Below are 20,963 nucleotides of genomic sequence, written 5' to 3'. Positions count from 1 at the left end.
TTATGAGAACTGAAGTACATTAACACAGAACAGGGATAAGTCAGGCTCACAGATTATCATTTGTGTTTCCTCTCATTTTTAAGAATGATGCTGTGGCATCTGAAACTCAGCGTTTGTACAAAAACATAAGGGTCTCAGGGCTTTTCTTGTCTGAAGGATTTAGATTTAGGTCAGCTATGTTAGGCTGAAGTTTCTAACTTCTTCAATTCAGAAACAACTTGGCAGAAAGTTTCTTCAAGTGTTCCAAGTATTTACAGCTTTGAACTCAAGTTACAATTCTCTGTTCTTCGATCTGATTTGTCAAATAGGGTTGTTCACTACACTGAGTACTACAGTATACTATTTCTATGTTAAGATAGAAGAAAACAATTAAATGTGCTAACACTGCCAATATTCTTAACATTGCAGAATACAGAATAGGTGACCACTATCTGATAATCATCATAAATTTTTTTCATCATAAAAAATCAAAATATACTCCAAATCCTAAAAAAAAAAACCAAAATAGTTCAGTATACTGGATTTAATTTAACTTCCATATCTTTAGTGCAAGTTTTAAAGGAAATACATATTTTATGCCAAATCCTGTACTTGATGTTGTTAACATAGACCTTGGTCACACTAGTTTTGCTAGTATCAGTGACACTATCTTCTGCCATAACATTTCCATGCAGAATCTAGAAAGATCAGAGTGAAAAAGTCATCCTAGAGACACTTAAAAGACAGGAGTGATGAAGCTTCTTCATGGCAATAAAAGGACTCAGAACAAAATAATCAAATATGTAACTATATCATTAACTGTATGATATGTAAGTATCAAGCACATCAATAATACAAGACTCATAATGTGCTAGAATAGAAATAATGCAGTTAATAGAGGGATGAAATAATTAATAAGAATCAAAGTTTGAGGGATTTAATAATACTTTCACCTCTGAACCTTGGAAATGAATGCCAAATGCAAATCAGGGAGGAGGTGGTGGTGGTAGAATTGACTGTTCTATAACCTTTCTCCTCCACAAAAGGGGAAGACAAGGAAAGCAAAAATTTGATGTTCAGCTGCGTTAACAAGCACCTCTCCTCTGGAATAAACACATAGAGAACACATGTACCTGAACTACAGGCCAAGGGCCAGCATGAAACAGTAAACAGTGAGAATGGGTTTTGAAAAAAGAAATAAACCTTCAGATGAACTGCTTTCTTTACTCCAGGCATTCACTAACAAGACAAAAGAGTTTTGATGTACTACAAGCAGAGGAACAAGGGAGGGCTCTTGCATTAATACAGAGTGCAAATATGAATTTTTTGCTAGTTGCTTTTACTTCAGTGCTCAATTCTTTTTTTTCTTCTGCTATGTCAGCTTCAAGGAACACAGTGAAATAATTTGTTAATATTCCCATTCAGGTCTTCACTACAAAACCAAAATACCCATAGGACACAGATGAAGCAGTATGGAATGGTATGTTTGTCTTCAAACCATCATATTCTGCACAGTTTCCTAGAGCAGCATTGCTTATTGCGTGGGTGGTTTGTTCATTTATTTGTCCATTTATTCCTTAGGCTGCTTTTCTAACAGTTTTTCAGAATAAAAGTATTTTCTTCGAAGGAACCACAAAACCCCTCCTCAGTGACAGCATACCTTTAACATTAGTCCATCAACTCTAACATCAACATGTTCATCTGATTTTGAATTGTCATTTAGCTTGTACATGGCCATGAACTGAATAAGACTCTGTTTCAAATCCAACACAAACTGATTTAGCCAAAGAATACTTCTCTCATCCAGGGTGAACTGTAAAGCATTCAGCTGGCCATACAAATTTGGACATGGAACTAAAAGAGAAAACAAAACAAAATCATGAGAATAAGTAAAGTATTTAGGGGTTGGTTTTTGACTTTTGGTTTTTGTTGGTTTTGTTTTTTTTTAAAAACAAGTGCAGACTTACATTTTTACCAGTATTTTACATCAGAGAATAAATTGTTAGGGGACACCTAAAGTGATGCTTCTTTCTCTCACTCCAAGCAAGTAACTGAATTTTTGAATGTAAAAGTTAATATTAGAATAAAATGAAGTCTGAAGAAAGGTGGAGAATGTCCTCATTACAGAGGAAGGGCAGGACCAAGGAGATATGCTGTCCTCAAGTCCCATCCTCAAGAAATCCCCTGACATTTCTGTATATAAAACAGGGCCAGCTCCATAACACATTAATAAATATAACTCCAGCAGATCTTTGTTGCATCTTACATATCACTAGTTTCTTTTCTGTAGCCAGACAGTAGAACCGCAGAAACAATACATGCATGCTAGAGAATGAATAATTTATGTGTCAGTAAAAATGCTAGGAGTGTTTTCAGACCTAAAAACCATGTTTATACCTAAAAACCATGTTTATACGAATTTGCCAGGAGCAAGTACTGCAAAAATGGAACAGTGTCGTGTTCTTCCACTGTAAAAAGCCATCACCTATTTCCAACTGCCAACCTGGAATTGGTACTAAGCTTAATAAAGGTGAAAGTAACACATAAAATTTATGGTTCAGTACCAAAAAAAAGTCTTACTAGGAAAGTCCTTTCCATCGGGGTAGTAATATTCAGTGAATTCAATATGAATTGCTGGCATTTCTGGTGGAAGATAAAGTGACTTTTTATTGCAAGAGATCAGAGCTTTAGGGGAAGAACGACACTGGTCTGCTGTTGAAACCTGTAAAAGATAAAAGATTATTTTCATTAATACATTACATTTTTATGAATCATTAAGCATTTGCAGTTGCAAGGCACTGCCCCTACTAGGGTAACGTTCCACTGCTCTCAGATGTAGATGCCCAACTACACAAAGTGCTGACAAAGAGAAACACCTTGTTCCCTTGTAGTAAAAGCAATCTGCATAGAACAGTTTAATGAGAAAACTACATACTATTAACAGTACCACATCCCCTTCCTTCATGCGAGGCAGGAGGCAGCAGGTCATTTTCAAAGGCGTTCAGTAGAAGCCTAGAATGATCTGATATCTTTACTGCAAACACTACAGCTCCTGTATAAGCAGCTATGGTAGGACGTGGTATATTTTCATACCGTCTGTCCAAAAGGATCCCATATCTAGATGATAAGGGATAGATAAGCTAGAGAAGTTTATTACAGAAATGTTAGGAAGTCCTTGTATTGTCATAAAGACAGGTTCCAGTACATGGGCCAACTCTTGACTGTTCCCTGCTAAGCATGGTGTTCAGCATGCACCTGGCAGAGCTATGTATGCTTGGCTATCCCCGAAGGTCTACTTCATAGGAGAATCAAGACACTATAGAACAGCAATCCTCCCATTTCTGTTTCCTTCCAATGTAAATTACAAAACAAGAAAGAGATCACCTTTTGATACATATTTCACCTTAGGTTTCTTGGAATGTACCCTATTTTAAAAGTATGTTGTCAAACCAAAGCTCTTTCATCCAACACAGTAGGTGAGACTGCTAGTTTAAAACTAGCCAACATATTAATATTGAATATATGATGATGTCTACTTGCATTAGTTTCACTGGAAATAATGAATATATAACCTTTATAAGCCTGCTTCACTCTGTAGCTGTTTTCAAGCTGCAAACATCTCTGTATTAACACACAAAAATTCAAGTAATAACAGATCTATTTAAAAAAATAGCTTTTTATAAATTGTATAGAAGTAATGACAATTTAAAAAATTGAAAATGTATTTGTGTAGGGAGGAGGAGGAGACAAGCATCTGAAGAGCAGAATGCAAATGAAAACACTAATAGTACACAAAACGATATTATAAAACCACTTCAAATCCAGATGAAGGCTCCTGGTAGCAAGCTCCAACCTCCCACTCTACCAGAAGCAATATGGCAAAAAAACACTGACAACTGGAACAAGAGCAAGTAGAGGTCACAATGACTAAGGGCACACACTAAGTATTTTTGTTAGGACCTGAAATTTAGAGTAGATACCCCTATACCACTCTCATTCTGCCTTTGAGATATACTCCTTCTCTATTCCAGTTGCCTCCTATCTGCACCAAAGACTGAATCTGAAGAACAGCCAGCAACTAAAACTACTTACTCAAACAAATTGAGCTGGGGGGAAGGGAAGGAGAAAAGAAAAGGGAAAAAAAAAAAAAAAGAACAGTTAAAGTGTCTACTCAGAATATCACTGGGGGAGGGAGGGGCTAGCGAAAAAAATTTAGAACTCTTAATGTTTAAAGAAAGATTCCATATACTTTGAAATAGATAACAGTAAGAAAAGCATAAAATACAAACAACATATTAAAATACTGGGTACCTACCATAGTACAATGAAAAGATGAAATTCCAAATGTCAGGATTTGGGGAACAGTAGAACTCAGATGCAAAACATAATTGTGGTAGGGTATCATCTAATATAAAGTCAGTAAGAAAATATCCACCAATTTTAACAAAGCAGAAGCAGGCCCATAAAGGTCTAATCCAATAATGAATGGAAGGACGTCTATTAATTTCAATGGGCTTTGGAATTGTTGCTTAAAAAACATAGTTAAGTAACAGTAAAGGGCAAAGTAGCCCCAGTTTTACTAACTTCAAGAAATGTACCTGATATATATTGAAATCTGCAAGTCTAACCACAATAGGACTAGACATCAGTTTGCCCTTTGGTTGTTGGGAAGATACAGAGGAAGCCCTAGATGTTCCTTTCGGTATCTGTTCCTTGCCTGTAGGAAAGAATAGTGATGGAATCATTGAAAAGCACAGTCTTTTTTCAAATAGTTTTAACATTTCATGGAAGTAGAGCATTAGTGATGCAAACAAAGTACCTGTTTGTAGATTCTGAGGAGATACAGCAGGTGGTGATTTGGGAGGAGAATCTATGACCTGGTCCTTCACAGCCTGCTTAAGCAATTCAACATTGCTTTTGAATTCATTTAATAATTCTTTGGCCCATCCACTTCTGGTTTTAGTGGCATCACTGTAATGCATCCAGTGATCGCAGCTGTCTCCTGCAAGAGGAATGGGAGAAATGTTAACTCATTTCAAAGTTTGCTTCGAACTGGATAACAAGATTCCACTACTTCACAATTCTTCTTCAAAATATAATCTCACTGCATGCTGTAATTATAGAACAACAGAAGTTATAAGAGATGTTAAAACAGGAGTTATATATTACATAAAATCAAGTCTCACTGCTTCACAAAATCACTCAGAAAACAATATACTGCCACCTGCCTTTTAACACCACTAATGCTCAAAACATCATTGAATATTTCTAGTTCAGAGAAATTTGATGACACATGAATGTCGTATGTGATAGCATGCAAAAATAATGTTTCACTGAAAAAAAAAAAGTGAGAGCAAGTATCAGAACAACATTCTCATGCTCACTTTTTCCAAGCTTATCTTTCCTGGCAGAACTGTGTTCTAAGAAGTTTCTGGTCCCTTTCCAAAAATTAATTCTTTTTGTCCTGGCTCTCTAGCACCTTTATGGCACACAAACAAGAAAGTAAGTTCAATCAGTGCTGCAGCTCACCCAGCCTTAAAAATCGAGCCCAGTGGAAATTTTTTTATTCATAACATGTCCCTGTTGGTCAAGTACTTAAACCTCTGAAAGAAACCAAGATCTCTTCCCAACAGCCCCTGTAAAAACAGTCCACTAACCTGTTCGATAATAAGGATGCAATACATGTAAGTTCTATCAAGTGGTACATAACTCTCTAAATACCGCATGTGAAAACTTACTTTATTCGAGACTTAATGAGGTTTTCAACACTTACACTGGGGATGAGTAGATATAGTTGCTATTAAAATAGGAAAATGCTTTGGTAAAAAAAATGTGATTTCAAGTCTAAACGTGAAGATTTCAGTGTGGAAGAAACTTTAAGGGAGGGGCCTATCACAAGAGATGGTATTTTTCCCGATGCTCCTGCCTAACAACCTTTTGATGGTTATTCACATCTTTCTAGCTAAGGAAGAAGAGAAAACAACAGGGAAGAAAACAGAAAGAGAGCAAGAGGACAAAGATAACATTCAAGTCCATGAAGCTGGGATTCTCCAAAACAGGGCTGAAGTGGGGTTACCCCAAGCATACGTACACAAATTCTGAAGTATCTACAGGACAGCAGCATTATAGGGAAAGCTCTTGTACCCCTTCTGGGAACTTAGTATAGGTAGGTGACTCTCTGAAATGCTTGCACACTAACACCTTACTAAATTCAAAGATAAAAAGAAAGTGTACAAGATGTGGAAAAAGCATCAGGTTACCCAAAAGAATATGGATGATGATGTTAGGAATGCCGAAGTCTAACTGGAGTTGAATATAATGAGGAGCTTTAAGGACAACAAGAAAGGCTTCTACAGGTGTATCACTAGCAAAAGGAAGAGTAGGAAAAGCTTGGGCTTGCTGCTGAATGGGACAGGGGACTTGGTGGCAAATGACATGGAGAAGGCTGAGGTACTCAATGCCTTCTTTGCCTCAGTCTTCACTGGTAACACTTGCCTTCAGAATTCCCAGGTCCTTGAGACCTTTGGGTAAGTCTAGAGCAAGGAAACCTTCGTCTCAGCAGAGGAGCATTAACTCAGAAAACAGTTAAACAGATCAGACATGCACCAGGCCAGGAATCCTGAGGAGATGCAAACAAGTGCTTGAGAGAGCTGGCCAATGTGATGGGAAGGCCACTCTACTACTGAGACTACATCTGGAGTGCTGGGTCCAGTTCTGGGCTCCCCAGTACAAGGTGGCCATGGACTTACTGGAATGAGGCCAACAAATGGTCACAAAAATACTTAAGGGACTGGAACACCTTTCAAGGGAAATCTGAGATAACTGGGATCATTTAGCCTGGAGAAGGAAAGTCTCAGAGGGAAGTTATCAATGTGTATAAATGACTGATGGGCAAATAAATATTAGGGGGCCAGATTCTTCTCAGTAGTGCCCAGTGACAGGACAAGAGGCAATAAGCACAAAGTGAAATATAAGAAATTCCACTTAAACATTTGGAAAAAAAAAAACCAAACCCAAAACTTTTCTACTGTGAGGGCAGTTAAACACCGGACTAGGTTGCCCTGGGAGGCTGTAGTCCCTCCACCCTTGGACTTACTCAAAACCTAACTGGGCACAACACTGGGAAGCTAACTTTGATATCACTTTAATCAAAGGGGTTGGACTAGACAATCTCCAGAGGTGACTTCCATCCTCAACTACTCTATATTCTATATATGGAGATGTCATTGCCACGTTTATCTGTGAAAAGTGAAGAGCAGGCCAGATTGCAACAAGAAAACAACATTTTAGTGGAGCTGACACTCATGTTTCTACCATCAGAATTTATTGCAGGTTGTCCAGGAAGAAAATGCTCTCCAATTTCTCGTATTGTCTCAATATATCAGCTTGACCAAGAATTTCCTGTGCTGCAAAATATCCTGCAAGATGGCAAAGCAGCAGCTTTCTCTGATCACCATCCAGCAACACATCAGCTGCACAGATAATGGATCTGGATAAAAGCCTCTATGAGAGCAGGTCTAGGAGGACCATCACAAAAGTGATGGACTACTGTACAGACAGGTTTACAACATCCAATAAGTCTGTCTTATTGTTAGGGTTATCATAGTCAATGGACACACAACCTGTTTCATTTTTCCCAAGTACTATAAAAGGCTGTTGTTGGAAGGCTTGATTTTCAATGGGTTAGAAATTACCCTACAGCAATTATGCCTCACACTCCCTTTAGAGTCTTTTTGGGTTTAGTCTGTTACAAAAACAAATTAATTAACCCCTCTCACAAGAACCCAAACTGCAAAATAATTAATTGTTGAGGGCTTTCTCCTGAAGGGTTAATCACAATTTCCAAGAAGACTATACCAAAAGAGCTATTTCTAAATATTCCATAGGCCAGAGAGCTACAAAACGAGAAAACAGTCTGGCAACAGTCACAGAAATATACAGCTGTTTCCTTCTTGCCCACTGTTACAGAGTATTAATACAGTGCTGTCCTTCAGTATGCAACATTGCAGAGCCTTGACTTCAGGGCAGAAATCCTCTGCATATCAGGGGATCGCCTGATAAGCAGCATATAGAGGCATGATAGCTATGTGACTAGAGAACTCCCTTTGAACTTTCAAGATTAACATGTGCTCCTTTTACTTTGAGTAAAGGGACTCTCCACTCTATCCATGATAGTTTGCCCATAGAATTGCCACACTCTTCTAAAGCAGTGAGATGATGACCTCTTAAAGTGGAAAAGGAAACTTTCTGGCATGTTCCCTTCCTCTCCACACATACACCCTATTGGATCAAACACCACCACCTTTGGCAGTTTTTTGTCATGGTTTATTAGCGAGATCTAGATTTCTGTTACTTAAACATACTTGCACAAACCACAATTTAAGACAGCAGGAGAACACTACCTTTAGAGGCACCACATCTGCTCTGCAGATGATCCTTTCCATCTCTGGTTTCCTGTAGTGGGCGTTATGTCCTCTGTAGCCATTACTTAAACACATTCTCAGGGAGCTTCTAACACGCCCATCCAAGAGCCTACAGTGCATGATTCAACCTGGCTAAGCATCTTTCCAAAAGAAACAATCTATTTCCCTGGTCCTCTGTATTTTCTCTGAGGAGAGCACACAGAAATCATAGCTAGATCAGACCCTCGCTTAGACACAGAAGGAATCAGAAGTGACAATAAATGAGAAACATAGCTGGCTCACAAGACAGGCGTATGCTAAACCTCTGTAACTTAAGGTCCCATTTTTATAGGACAGGAAACCAATATCACAAATTTCAAACCATATTAGGCCAATCTATAGGAAAGAAAGACTACTGTTTTTCTTAAGCATATTCTTTTCTGTGGCTGTGTATGTTTATTTGACCTACGCTGAATTACATTTTTAAGGTGCAAAAACTATACTTGCTACTTATGAATTGAATAGATTGACATTACAGGATTCCATCTGCAACCATGAGTGACAAGAAGGACATGAGGCTCATGAGGACAGTTAACTCAAATCTTTAATGTATGCAGATAATCACTGCAAAATGACTGGTGTGTGTTAGTAAAAAGCAACAGAAAGCACTACCAACTCCTCCACCAACTAAAAGCCCCTCTAATGTACTGAATTGTCTTTGATCTCAAATTCAACTGCAAACTGATTTTGTCTCTTCTAAATATTGCAGATTTCCAAAAAACATATTTAATAGAAATGATTTGTAAGAAGTGCTTCTTTGGAAATTGCTGACATCTGTTTAATAACAATTCCTTGACAAAAGGCTATATAATTGAACCTCTACACACTGGGATTCTTGTTAAGCAAAATAAAATAAAAAGCATTGCTTGGGAATGGACACAAAATGATAGACTTCTATATGGAAAACAGAAAGATCTAGCAGATTGACTTTTGCAAATATCCAATTAGTGAATTCTCAATCTGCCATACTACTGCCTTCCTCTGTCAATACACAATTCTTTTCATGTCAGAAATGTGTAAACACCATTTTGTTGACCAAACAGAACAACGAAAAGGAAAAGTGTTTGGCCTGAAATAGCTCATTCATAGAAATTAGATCGGTTCCAGAGTTGTTGCCTTTGTTGTTTGGTTTTGCATATAGAAGGAAATAAAAAGGTGTGTGTTTCAAATGCTTAGAACATTATTATCCAAGCTGTATACATACACACAAACAAATTTTTAATATTCAAGCAAGAGAGTTATATTCACAGGTAATTCACAAAATGCTCACTTTCATACCTGCTTTGTGAAACGGGTAATAGTCCACTGTCAAATAGCTAAAGGAAAGCTGCATCGCCCCTCCTGTAACACGTCTATTGGAGTCTGTAAAATAAAACAATGCTCAGTTCCACAGATACTGTATTTAGCATCTTCATTCTCATGTTGCTGCATTCCTTTAAACACCTAACAGCTACTTCTTCCTCCCCTTTACTGGCTCTCCTTACAATCTCATTATCTTCCATCAAAATTTTCATTCAGGTAGTCTTCACTGGTTTCTAAAGATCAGCTTGTAGAATTCTGTAATCTGTACTCAGTCACTACTAATAAATTGAATATTGTTTTAAATGCTATTAAAAAGACAACTAACTCTTTGAACACATTACTGCAGTTTTCCTGAAACAAAACTTTTCATACTGAAAATATAATTATGAACAGTCATTCAAAGTCAACAGTTACTTTCAAGAATAGTGTAAATATAATTTGTTTTATTTTATTTGACAAATATTATTACAGTGAAGAGATCTTCAGAGCCCTCTGTTCTGATTTTTTCCACTGCTAAATTTAAACTTCATGGCCAAAAATAAAGGACCAATAAAGGAATCTCATTAAGAATGATAAATCCCAACTGCAGTAGATACACTGCATGTACAGAAATATGTCTTTAGCCAGTGAACCTTACACTCTGCTGCTCTGCAAGTGTCTTCTTTAATCAAGGAAATACATTTGGTAAACCCTATGTTTTTCAATATTCTTTTCTTCAGCAGACCTTGTATGCCTCTATAAATTCTTCAGTGACTAGCCAGCTCCTTGGATATACACTGATATGCCATTCTCTTCTGATCACTTTTTAAAAGGCATTAAAAAAGCATAATTTGTCTTTTTTTTCTGGTTCTAAATATGGCTATATGCAATAGTCTTTCTTTAAAAAGAAACCAAAACCAAACAACAACACACAAGTATTACACACAAAATTATAAGGCCACAGAACACTTGTTCCATTCTTTCTATGTGATGCAGAGCATAACAAATTCTCTAAATTAGTAACACAAAGAGGACTGCTCTTTTACTAGTCTGTATTTTATAGGAGTATTACAGAAGAAGATTGTATAGTGACCCTTTCAAGCCACAGTAATGTTGCCACTGCATTCTTCATAACCCAGTTAACTTATAATATAAAAGAAAAAAGAAAAAACAAACCAGCAGTAACAACCAGACTGGACAGAATCAGTTTCTAGAAGACAGGAAAAGGACTGAAGCTACTAGCACTCTTAGCAGTTTTTATTGAGTTTATTTTAAAATAATTACATTTAATAATGAAATGATGCCCTGATGGAGGCACCTAGCTCATTTTAAATGTGTCCACAGACACTGAAGACAATCCTGAATATTCCTTTGAGAAAGACTCCTTTAATAAAGGCTCTTGATTAGCATTATTGTACTCCTCAAGGTTTTCTAAAGATTATTATGGTTCACAGGCATGTTACTTTAAAAAAAAAGTTACCTTTTTCTTTAGAATGGATATCATCACATATATGTAGGTCCAAATGGGAAATTACTAAGTGATGAGAAGTTTCCTTAACATCAAAATCATTAAACAATTTTACTATTGCGTCATTTTGATCAGGTGCTGCTGTTGTCTGGTGCGCTTTCACCTGCTGGGAGCTGGGTGCTGGGGCAGAGCTCTGAAAAAAAATTTAGTCACATCAATTTGTAAAGTTTATCCTTCCTTTCAAGCATAAGTATCCTTTCACTTACTCAAAACAGGCCTTTGAAATAAGGAAAAAATCTGCACCACATGCATTCACTTTGGATTGTTACTGAGGTTTAAGTGTGCTGTTTTAGAATAAAGTTGAGCTAATGGCTAGGTGTCTCAAAAAGGCAATGCCAGTACATTCCCCATTCTCTCCTTCCCCCCCAGCACTTCTTTAGACCCCTGTCACTTGCAACGCTGGTATTTTTCTAACTTTTGTTGGAGGCTGTTCAGAGACCTAAACCAGCAGCAAACTATCAATTTTTTGCTGGGTTCATTTCTGCTAGTTTAGTTCCCCAAACTACATCACATTAGGGTCAAACATGAGCTGGTGCCAGTACCAGGGGACTGAAGAATCAGGACCTCCTGCTCAGTACCAGCCAAACATTAGATTGCTGTAGCTGAAACATTAAATCACATTGGAAGTCATCAGGACCACCACAAGAACTGAACTCTCCATTACTAATACACTAGCTTTATTGTAAGAGGTTCCATACAAATGACTTTGTCTTAGTAATAAATTATGTTTTATTTTTATGGTACTGTCTTTCATCAGTGCATCGGTGCTGCTTCTTCACAGACAAGCAGAGGTCCCTCCCTCAACACACACAAAACCTAACTGGTCTAGTCTGCTGTATGGGCTGCAAGACGACCAAGATTTATGTAAGATTATCCTACATGCAGCATCAATATCACACCTATGTCAGCAGAAATATGTTAAAAGTAGAATTATTTTTCACTATATATTCTAACAAGAGAGCTGCATGAAGCTCATTTTTCAGTACCATGAAAACAAACTGGATAGGCACTTTAAATCATTAGTACGCATATCTATCCACACATTAAGGTTACCTTAGTGTGTATTAATTTTTTTTTTTAATTCATAACCAGAAAATATTTGGAGAGCAAATTTACTAAACAGTTAATCAACTGTTAAGTAAATACAGAAGTCTAAATACTCTGTACATGGATAAAGAAATACAAACTTTTTCTTTCCTGCAAATTAACATCAATATACAAAATCTTGTAAAATAAAGTCTATTTTATACTACTGTGATTTATTCCCAGTGTGATTTAATATATACAGCTGAATGAAAATGAGTAACTGAACATTCTCTAAAATAAATTAACACAACTAACTGCAGTGAGTTGTATTTTAGAACACCTGATAATGATACAGTGAGAGAATCAGTTATCGTACCTGTGCTGTTTCAGAAGCTGTTTCAGAAGCCAAGCTTTTTCTCTGTTCTGTTGATTTCTCTATGGCTTCACTAAGAGATTTGGCATACTGTACCATGGCTTTCAACTGGGAATCAGTCAACACCCATAGCAAATCATCCAGAATCAGAACCAGTTTTGATGCCACTACATTACAATCCTTTAACTGTAGAATAAAAATGTAAACAAGTCAAATTGGTCCATGAAATACTTCCATTTCTTATATCAAATATAAGGAAAAAACCCATTGAATGCAGAACCACGCTTCCCAAAAAGCAGATTTCTTCCAAATAAATAACAGACAATATAAAATTAATTCAAATTGTATTCCTCTCATGAACTAAAAAGTACATAAAAATAGTATATTTATGCCTCACTTTTTATTTGTTTGGCATGCATTGGATATTGAACTGATGCATTTCTCTAAGTGTAATTAATGTAAATATTGCCTGAATGTAGAGAGGTAAGACAACATGCATCATCATAAACAAAGCTCTGCAGATGAAACGTTTTCATTAGTAGGACCATTGCAAGGTCCCCATCTTCAAATACTGCCGTAATATTTCTTGTAAACTCTACAGTCTTACCAATTAGATGTTATCACAAATTTAGCTCAGGGAATTCTATGTTTTATACGGCACAAATTTGAAACCTTTACTATGTGCATGCATGCATTAAGAGCACGAGTTAGAAATGAATTCATAAAATAATAAAAATATTTCAAATTTTTCAAGTTTACCCTTCTTTTGAGCGTGACCCTAATTTTTGATTGGTTAGTAATCAGTCGAACTGGAGCACTCATGATTTCATGCTTAGAACTCTGGATTGCATCTGCTTCTATTCTGATCATCTGCCAGTTGATTTCTTTAAAAGTCAAGACCTTTAAAGAGAGAGAGAAAAAGAGAAAAACACCTTCATGCAGTAAGACAGTTTACTTGCACCTAAGCATGTGCACGTGTATGTATATATCTGCACATATACACACACACACACGTATCCTTCATGCAGAGCCATATGAACAGAACAAATACAATTCTTATTCCACTTACAGGTGTCAGGAAGTAAAGCCCTGAGCCTTCTCCCTACCTCCAGAATGTCACAGAAATGTTAAGCTAGTTCCAAGCAGGCAGAGATAACAAACAGCATTTAAAATATTCAGAAGAAAATAAAGGTTAGAATTGTTGCACACTATGTTGCTTTTCATAGAGGGAAAAAAAAAGATTATGTAGTTTACTTTCAAAATGTTAAATCCTAGTATATAGGAAAGAGTGGGGAGAGAATCAAAGCTATAGGATGGGAGAGGTTGTTGGGATTATTTCACTTAAAAGAGAAAGGTAAACATTGTATGCCATATAGACCCCACAAGGATTGAATCCATTATGTGGATTTCTAGAAGACACAGCAAGCAAATGCTAGAGTAATGACACAAGAGCAGCAAGTACAGCTGGATACTGAAAACCAAATATGGGAAAATAAGTGTTTGTCCAGCAGCAACATCACAGAGAACATCAAATGAACAGGACATCAAGAGGAAAAAAAACCTTAATTCTGGTTTCCCTAAAATTCCTTCCTACATCACCCTGAAGAAAAAAAGATCAGCCACAGGGAAAGTGAAAGAGGGAAGAGTTTGTTTGGTATGTGTCTTATTTTTCAGCTGCCATTCTCCTCTTGTCAATTTGAAAACTGTGCAGCTTATGTCCTGTGAATATAAGCAGAGACTTCAGTAAAACACAGCCAGTGTGTTTGGGAAGGAGGCACACCAGTAAAGTCAATAAGATGGAAAGGCACAGTGCAAAGTGGCCCGAAAAATAGTATTTGCAGAAAAGCAGAGTACCTACCCTCCTCACCCAGGAGATACAGCATGAATGGAAGCTTCTAAAGAAATTCAACAGAGATTCCTTATCACATCAAGAGCGTAGCTACAGCGCAAAGCTAAAAGCTCACTCCCTTAAAATGCAGTTTAGAACAAGTTATCTTCATACTACAATGTCGGTTTTGTTTTTTCACCTTTTCATGCAATTTACTTCTAATAAATCATTCGCTACAGTTTCTAGAAATTTGTGTTTCCAGAATTCATTGCACTAAAAGGAACACTCCCCAAGGAAAGCTCTATTGTGTATGGGGCAACTATTCAGAATCAAATTCTTTCTAAAAAGCACAAAATCAAAAAATATGACTACAAAATCCCATCTAGTCAAACTTTAATTCTTGCTCTTTAGACTTCACTAACACATGACCACTAGCACACAGATAAGCTACAGGAAAGAAAAACTATCAGAAAAATAGTTTAACATATTTTTTGCAGAGCTTTTAACTAACATTCTCCTGGGGCTTCTTTCCCTACAGAAAAAGCAACTATTGGACTCCTTTAACTCTGAGTAAACTTGCTTGTTCCAGAATAATTGTCTCTAAAGGGGCAAATACGGGCAAAATTTGAAACCCCTTTTTAACTGAGGCCAGAGGCATGCTCAAATAAGTCTCTCAATACAACATACAAGATTTAGAATATTTAGAAAACTTGCGCTCAGTATACATTTTACTTTGGCTACGTAGGAGAAAGTAAAAGAATGGTGTACAGCAATCTAGGATTTACTTATTAAGTTCTCCCAGACAGCAGAACAGTATACACTTTACTGCTATTACTTTTTATATACATATGATTTAGTTATTCGAAGAAATAGGGACTAAAATTCAGTTAAAAACTTCTGAAAGAAAAAAAAATCCTTATTAGGCAAATCCTCACAAGCAAATAAATAACCAGTTAAAGCTTTAAAAATAATAACAATAATAATAATAAAAAACTAGCACAACCTCTTATCCTTCTACTTTAATATAACTTTTTTTCTTTCAGTACTCTTCAAGTCTGTTCTAGTTTGCATTTTAAAATGGTCACAAGCTTATAGAACGTAGAGGGGAACAGTACATATGCTTGTCCTGGTCTTCGCTCTTCCCTAAGCATCCACTTTGGCCACTAGACTCAAGACACGACGTTTGATCTGAGTCACACCGACCTTTTATACACCCTTTACTTCCCAGAGGACAGCTGAAGTTACTGACCACAGAACGTCTCTGTTCCCAGCAGTGGCACGTTTCCTAGACTGTGTAAGGTTGCACTTCAACTTCCTCCTCTTTTACCACAAAACCCAAAGAAAACAAGTTAGCAAAAGATAGTATTTACCTCTCCACGTTGAGCTTCTTGTATTCTTGTAAATCTGAGGTCAGCATGTTCCCAGTTTGCATTTACACTATATATTCTCAGCTGGGAAAGTTCAAATGAAGCATTAAAGGCTTTTGCACCAATCCTTATTATAATGGAGTTCACAGAAACCGAAATGCCTTCAACCACTTTTTCAGCAAAGCCATATTCACTAAAAAGTGAAATGCCAATATATTAAATACACACCTAATGAAATGGCATAAAATCAAACTTATTAAACAGCTGAAATACAACAGGAAACAAACCATAAAATAAGTTCCTAATGTATTCTCCAGTTATGAATTTCTGTTAAATATACTTGATCTAGTTAACAATAATTTACACCCTATGATTCTAATCTCAAATTAAAGAACATATTTTGGACCAAGATCAATCTCCATGAAGTATAACAACTAATGTAATTTTTCCATGATAAATATTTTATACAAACCTACATAAGAATAACAGTCTACAGCATTACACAGAAATCTAACTCTTCTTTATCCATACTAATAATTCATGTCAAATGAAAATTATTTGACAATTCCAACCTGGTTAGTATTTTTCTCTATAAGGTAAATTATTCCACCCATTATAAATATTATCTTTCATATATGCAAAACAGTATGAAGTATTGTTTTCATTCTATAAAAGGAAGACATCCTAAATGGTAGCTACATTTCTACACCAAATGAACATGCATTCCAGTATTAAAAAAGAAAGCAGTTACAATTAATTTTTTTAATAAAAATCTTACATGTTCTGAATGTCTTAGATTAGTGAATCAGAAATTTTATTTTTAATATTCTTTTAGCATTTAAAATTTTTTGCCTTTGGGATATTTTTCTGCTTGTTTTAAAAGCACAGTTTATGTGGTTTGTCATTCCTTTTCCTTTTTATAAATTTCATCCTACACAGAATCTCTATGGCAATTATTTTCAAGCTGTACCCTAGGAGAAATAGAGGCCCATAGACGACTACTACATATTACACAGAAGTTAAAATAAGAAAAGCAATTGTATCATCAAATTCGTTTCTCTGTCGTTCGACACTATGCCTACAGAAAAATGTTTTGTGTCCGTAAAAAAGAAATTATTGCAATGATTGTGGGGGTGGAGGAGGATTAAGATCCCTGATGTAATGCCATATTGTCCCACCAAATTGCTTGACTTTTAGGCTACATAGTGTGCATGAAATCTTTCAGTAAGATTTGGCTGATACAATAAAGGAAATAGAACTTTAACACACAACACTAACAAATACTGTTATATATTATTAAGTATACTTAATACTGTTTTTAGAAAACCAAAATAAAAATAAAAGTGTAATTAAAAAAACAACCACTCCAACATTATATATATTTTCCAAATAGGATGAAGGTAAGCTATCTTTAATTTTCAAAACACTTATTAGCAATTAAACTTGGTAATTTTTTGATGCAGTAGTTGCACCCATATGAAACATGCCTAGGAAGCTCCACACATAGTTCAGACATTCTTTCTAGGCTTGGGTCTGGACAGTTTCATTATCACTATACACATGTAACTCCAATGACAATAATAACAAAATTTTTGAGAGATGAAAATGGCAAGCTGCAAGCCTATATACTTCTGGAAATTCGCAGGGGATCTAACTGTTTCATAGTAATTCAAAACAAGTAATGATCAATTACATGTAAGTATCATCACTGACCTTTGTCCAGATGCAGTTGCTATAGGAGAGGGTCCATTAGGGGCACGTGGCTCTTCACATGTGCTCATTTCCATGACAACTTTATCCAAGGACTTGAAAAACAAGAAAACAAAGAAATTGGAGACCTAAGAGCTAACAAAGTAAATAGATGACATACGAACAACAAAAAAAAAACCCCAACCAAAACCAAATCACTTGATACATTTTTCTGAAATATATATAAAACATTTCTTACCATGTCAATTTTCCCATAAACTTCTGTAATGTACCAATTTTTTTAATTTGTTCATGTAAACTTTTTAATTTTTTGAATTCTAACAGACCTTCCCAGTCAAATATTGAATTACAGAATTCTTGATCCCTGATTATCATTTATCCATCACACACATTTTCAAAAAATGTGTGCTGTTTCGAAAACAGCATGATTTAATGCGTTTTAGAACAAAAACTGATTGGGTTTTCTTCCTACATGGTTGTTCTCTCAGTGAAATACTTAATACCTCCTGAGTTTTTTAAATAGTTCAGTAAGTTGAGAAAATTTTAATGGAAAATATTTGAAACTAGTCCACTAAAATTTGTGGTAGTAGATGAAGTTTTATCCTACATCTTAAAACAAAATCTGAATATATATAATATATACACACATAAGCATGTATACACTCTGTGCATGTATATGAATCTTCAGTAGATCTAGTAAAACAAGTAATTTCTGAAAAGATATATTCTAGTATAACTTGCAAAACATATTACAGTAAAATTGTATGCTATTATTGTATTCTTTGTACTTGACGTGGGACCCTTATGAAAAGAAGCCGGGAATTAAGGGAACGAGACACTTCAATTCTATTTTAACTGAAGGTTACATTTAAATAAATAAAGCATACTAACAGGGGGGTGAACAGAATGGGAACAAACCAAATGCAAAACACTATTCCCAGCAACTGAATAAATCCAACAATCTCCTAATTTGCAGTACAACGATTGTGACCTATATTTATCATACAGCCTGAGAAGGCTCTTAAATTAAGGCTTATAGTTCTGAAATCTTGTCCCATTGGAAGCTCATTCAAAACACAACAGCTAATACTACATCCCTGTGTAGTTCTGACTTTATACCACCTCTTCTGAATTCCTCCATTTACCCTCTCTTGGGTCACACAAACAACACTAAAAAGCTTTGTCCTCAATTTTATATTTTTCATGATTCAACTTTCCCCACCTACTGGACTTTATTATGGTATTTATTGTGCCTGTCTTCATAATCCACTTGCTCCACAAACATTTTTCTGAGCTACTCTTATGCATGAAATGCCCTGACTACTACCTAGAAACTCATGAACTCTCTACTCTGGATTTATTTATACTTCACTGTGTTTTGATGCTTAATGGGAAGCGTTAGCTGTAACAGTAAATTTGGAGATTTTAGAATTATTTTCTCAGCTGTCTCTATGAGTTACTTGCCTTGCAAAACAACAACAGAGGAAAAAACAACAAGGAAAAAACCACAATCCCTTATTTGGAGGATCGGGAGTGGGGGGTGGGGGGCGGGGGAGGGAGCAGAGGAGAGAGCGCCAAGATTTCTCCTTGTTACCCTAATGTTTTTGGATGTTTGACCACTCTTTTAAGGTTTCTTAAATTAAGGCCTTTGGAACAATTTCCTTCACTACATGTCTAGTGCAAAGAACATTATGGCAGTGATTTAATGAGTTCATATAATATAAAAACGAGTTAACAAAGACGACCTGGATGTAGATTATCTGTCTACTCTTTTCTCACTGGCAACTACTGTACTTTGACAAAGTAAATCTGCTGCATAGCACCCTTGGGTCTCCAAAGCACTCCTCAAAATTGTTTATCATATAGAAACAGAAATGGATTATGAGCAAAGATAACCTAGTATTTACCAGTATGTTAACAGATGGATTTTCACAAAGGGCAAGTCAGATCAATGAAAGTACCTTTGGCTAGGCAAGTGGATTCTAGTTACCTCCTAAACTTTATGCCATTGAGTTCACCTTTCTTTAGAAGTCAAAGAGGCTGTTGTACAACCCACCACTGAAAATTGACCTTTTGTTATCAATTTAATGCACTTGTTTAAGGAAAGCTGTATGTAAAAAAGGTGACCTTGAAAGTTACCTTAGCCTCAAAGATTGCTAATCTAAGTTCAATAGGAGCAAAGCAAACAATCAGGCCTTGCTACCGTAGGTCAGAGTACGTAATCTTTCAGAATAGCACGGCTTAAACTGATTTCCTAATTTGGCAGTTGCATCTTGCAGTCAGGAGGTTGAATCATCCCACCTCAGCATTACCACGCTTTAAGCTCTGTGTGTCAGGAAGAAGCAGTACAGACGTTAGTACGCTACAACTGGGTCACTAGCAAATGCATCAAGTATTAGAAATAACATGTCCTTCCCAAGTCTGATTCAGAACTAAGGAATTACAAGGCACATACAGGAACTCACTGCAAGACTGGGAAGCATGACAGTTAAAGGAATATTCATTCCTAAGCAAACACAATTAAGAAAGTTTAGCCATCATCAAGCAAATCATTTCTGGTGACTTTCTTAGTATACTTCAAAATAAGGAACAAAACTAAACAAATGCAAGAATTAGCATTACTTCTAATTCTTGCCGAGTCATATTTACACATTTCACATCCTGTTTATAGCCAGGCTGAATATTAGGCTGTTACAGAAACCCTGTTAATGTTATGTATATCAAACCTGTTATAACTGAGATCACTGAGGAGAGTGCGAATGTAGAACAGAAAAATCCTTAGAAAAGATAGCTCCAAAAGACAGGCAGGAACTTCTAAAAGGGTTAGTTGGACAAATAATTTGGGTTCCTCTGAAGGGTAGTTAAGATGTAATGACTGAAGAACTTAACAGAAATTACCTAACAGTCAAAAATTATAGTTGATGCCCAAAGCCACAGATTAAGAAAACAAACATACCAATAAAAACATTAAGGCATTTTGTCTTGATCTGCCGCTACCCAGAGGACACTTAGTAAAGGCCTGTTAATGTTTCAGCTATTTCTAGAGTCAAGTCAAGAGAAATACATAAATATTTGAAATAAATTCTACTGCACAGAATATATTTAGGAGTTGATCACAGAACTCACCAAACAGATGGGATGTGTTTTCAATTTTGTCCATGGTATCTGCAAGGGAAAACATTATTCTAAAGCAAAATCGGTAATAAATATACAGTAAAATAAAGCATTTGTTTAGAATGTGTTTTATGTAAACAAATTAAATTTGTAACTCATGAACTCAGATTAAAATTACTTTCAAAATATCATGCTTATCTGAAAATACTGTAAATTGATGCACACACATAAACTTATTTTAGGTGTTAAAAACAGAAATTCAAAATTTACTTATTACTGAGCAGCAAACAGAAGA

General features: G+C 36.0%; 1 protein-coding gene across 1 annotated transcript in view; it reads right to left on the bottom strand.

Moving 5' to 3' along the window:
- The window catches only part of BLTP3B (bridge-like lipid transfer protein family member 3B), a 42,042-nt gene that overhangs the window by 18,955 nt on the left and 2,124 nt on the right, over window positions 1-20,963 (bottom strand). Inside the window, exons 3-13 of the mRNA XM_074167969.1 lie at window positions 20,681-20,719; window positions 17,558-17,649; window positions 15,848-16,037; window positions 13,409-13,549; window positions 12,653-12,835; window positions 11,203-11,383; window positions 9,720-9,803; window positions 4,799-4,981; window positions 4,578-4,696; window positions 2,560-2,701; window positions 1,640-1,833 (exon numbers count right to left, since the gene is read on the bottom strand). Coding sequence (XP_074024070.1) covers window positions 1,640-1,833; window positions 2,560-2,701; window positions 4,578-4,696; window positions 4,799-4,981; window positions 9,720-9,803; window positions 11,203-11,383; window positions 12,653-12,835; window positions 13,409-13,549; window positions 15,848-16,037; window positions 17,558-17,649; window positions 20,681-20,719 — 1,548 coding nt within the window. The remainder of the gene's footprint in view (window positions 1-1,639; window positions 1,834-2,559; window positions 2,702-4,577; window positions 4,697-4,798; window positions 4,982-9,719; window positions 9,804-11,202; window positions 11,384-12,652; window positions 12,836-13,408; window positions 13,550-15,847; window positions 16,038-17,557; window positions 17,650-20,680; window positions 20,720-20,963) is intronic.

Source organism: Numenius arquata, chromosome 2 (assembly GCF_964106895.1).
Source record: "Numenius arquata chromosome 2, bNumArq3.hap1.1, whole genome shotgun sequence".
Taxonomy (NCBI): Eukaryota; Metazoa; Chordata; class Aves; order Charadriiformes; family Scolopacidae; genus Numenius; species Numenius arquata.
The sequence above is the reverse complement of the archived record's forward strand: the minus strand, read 5'-3'. Positions and strand labels throughout refer to the sequence as shown.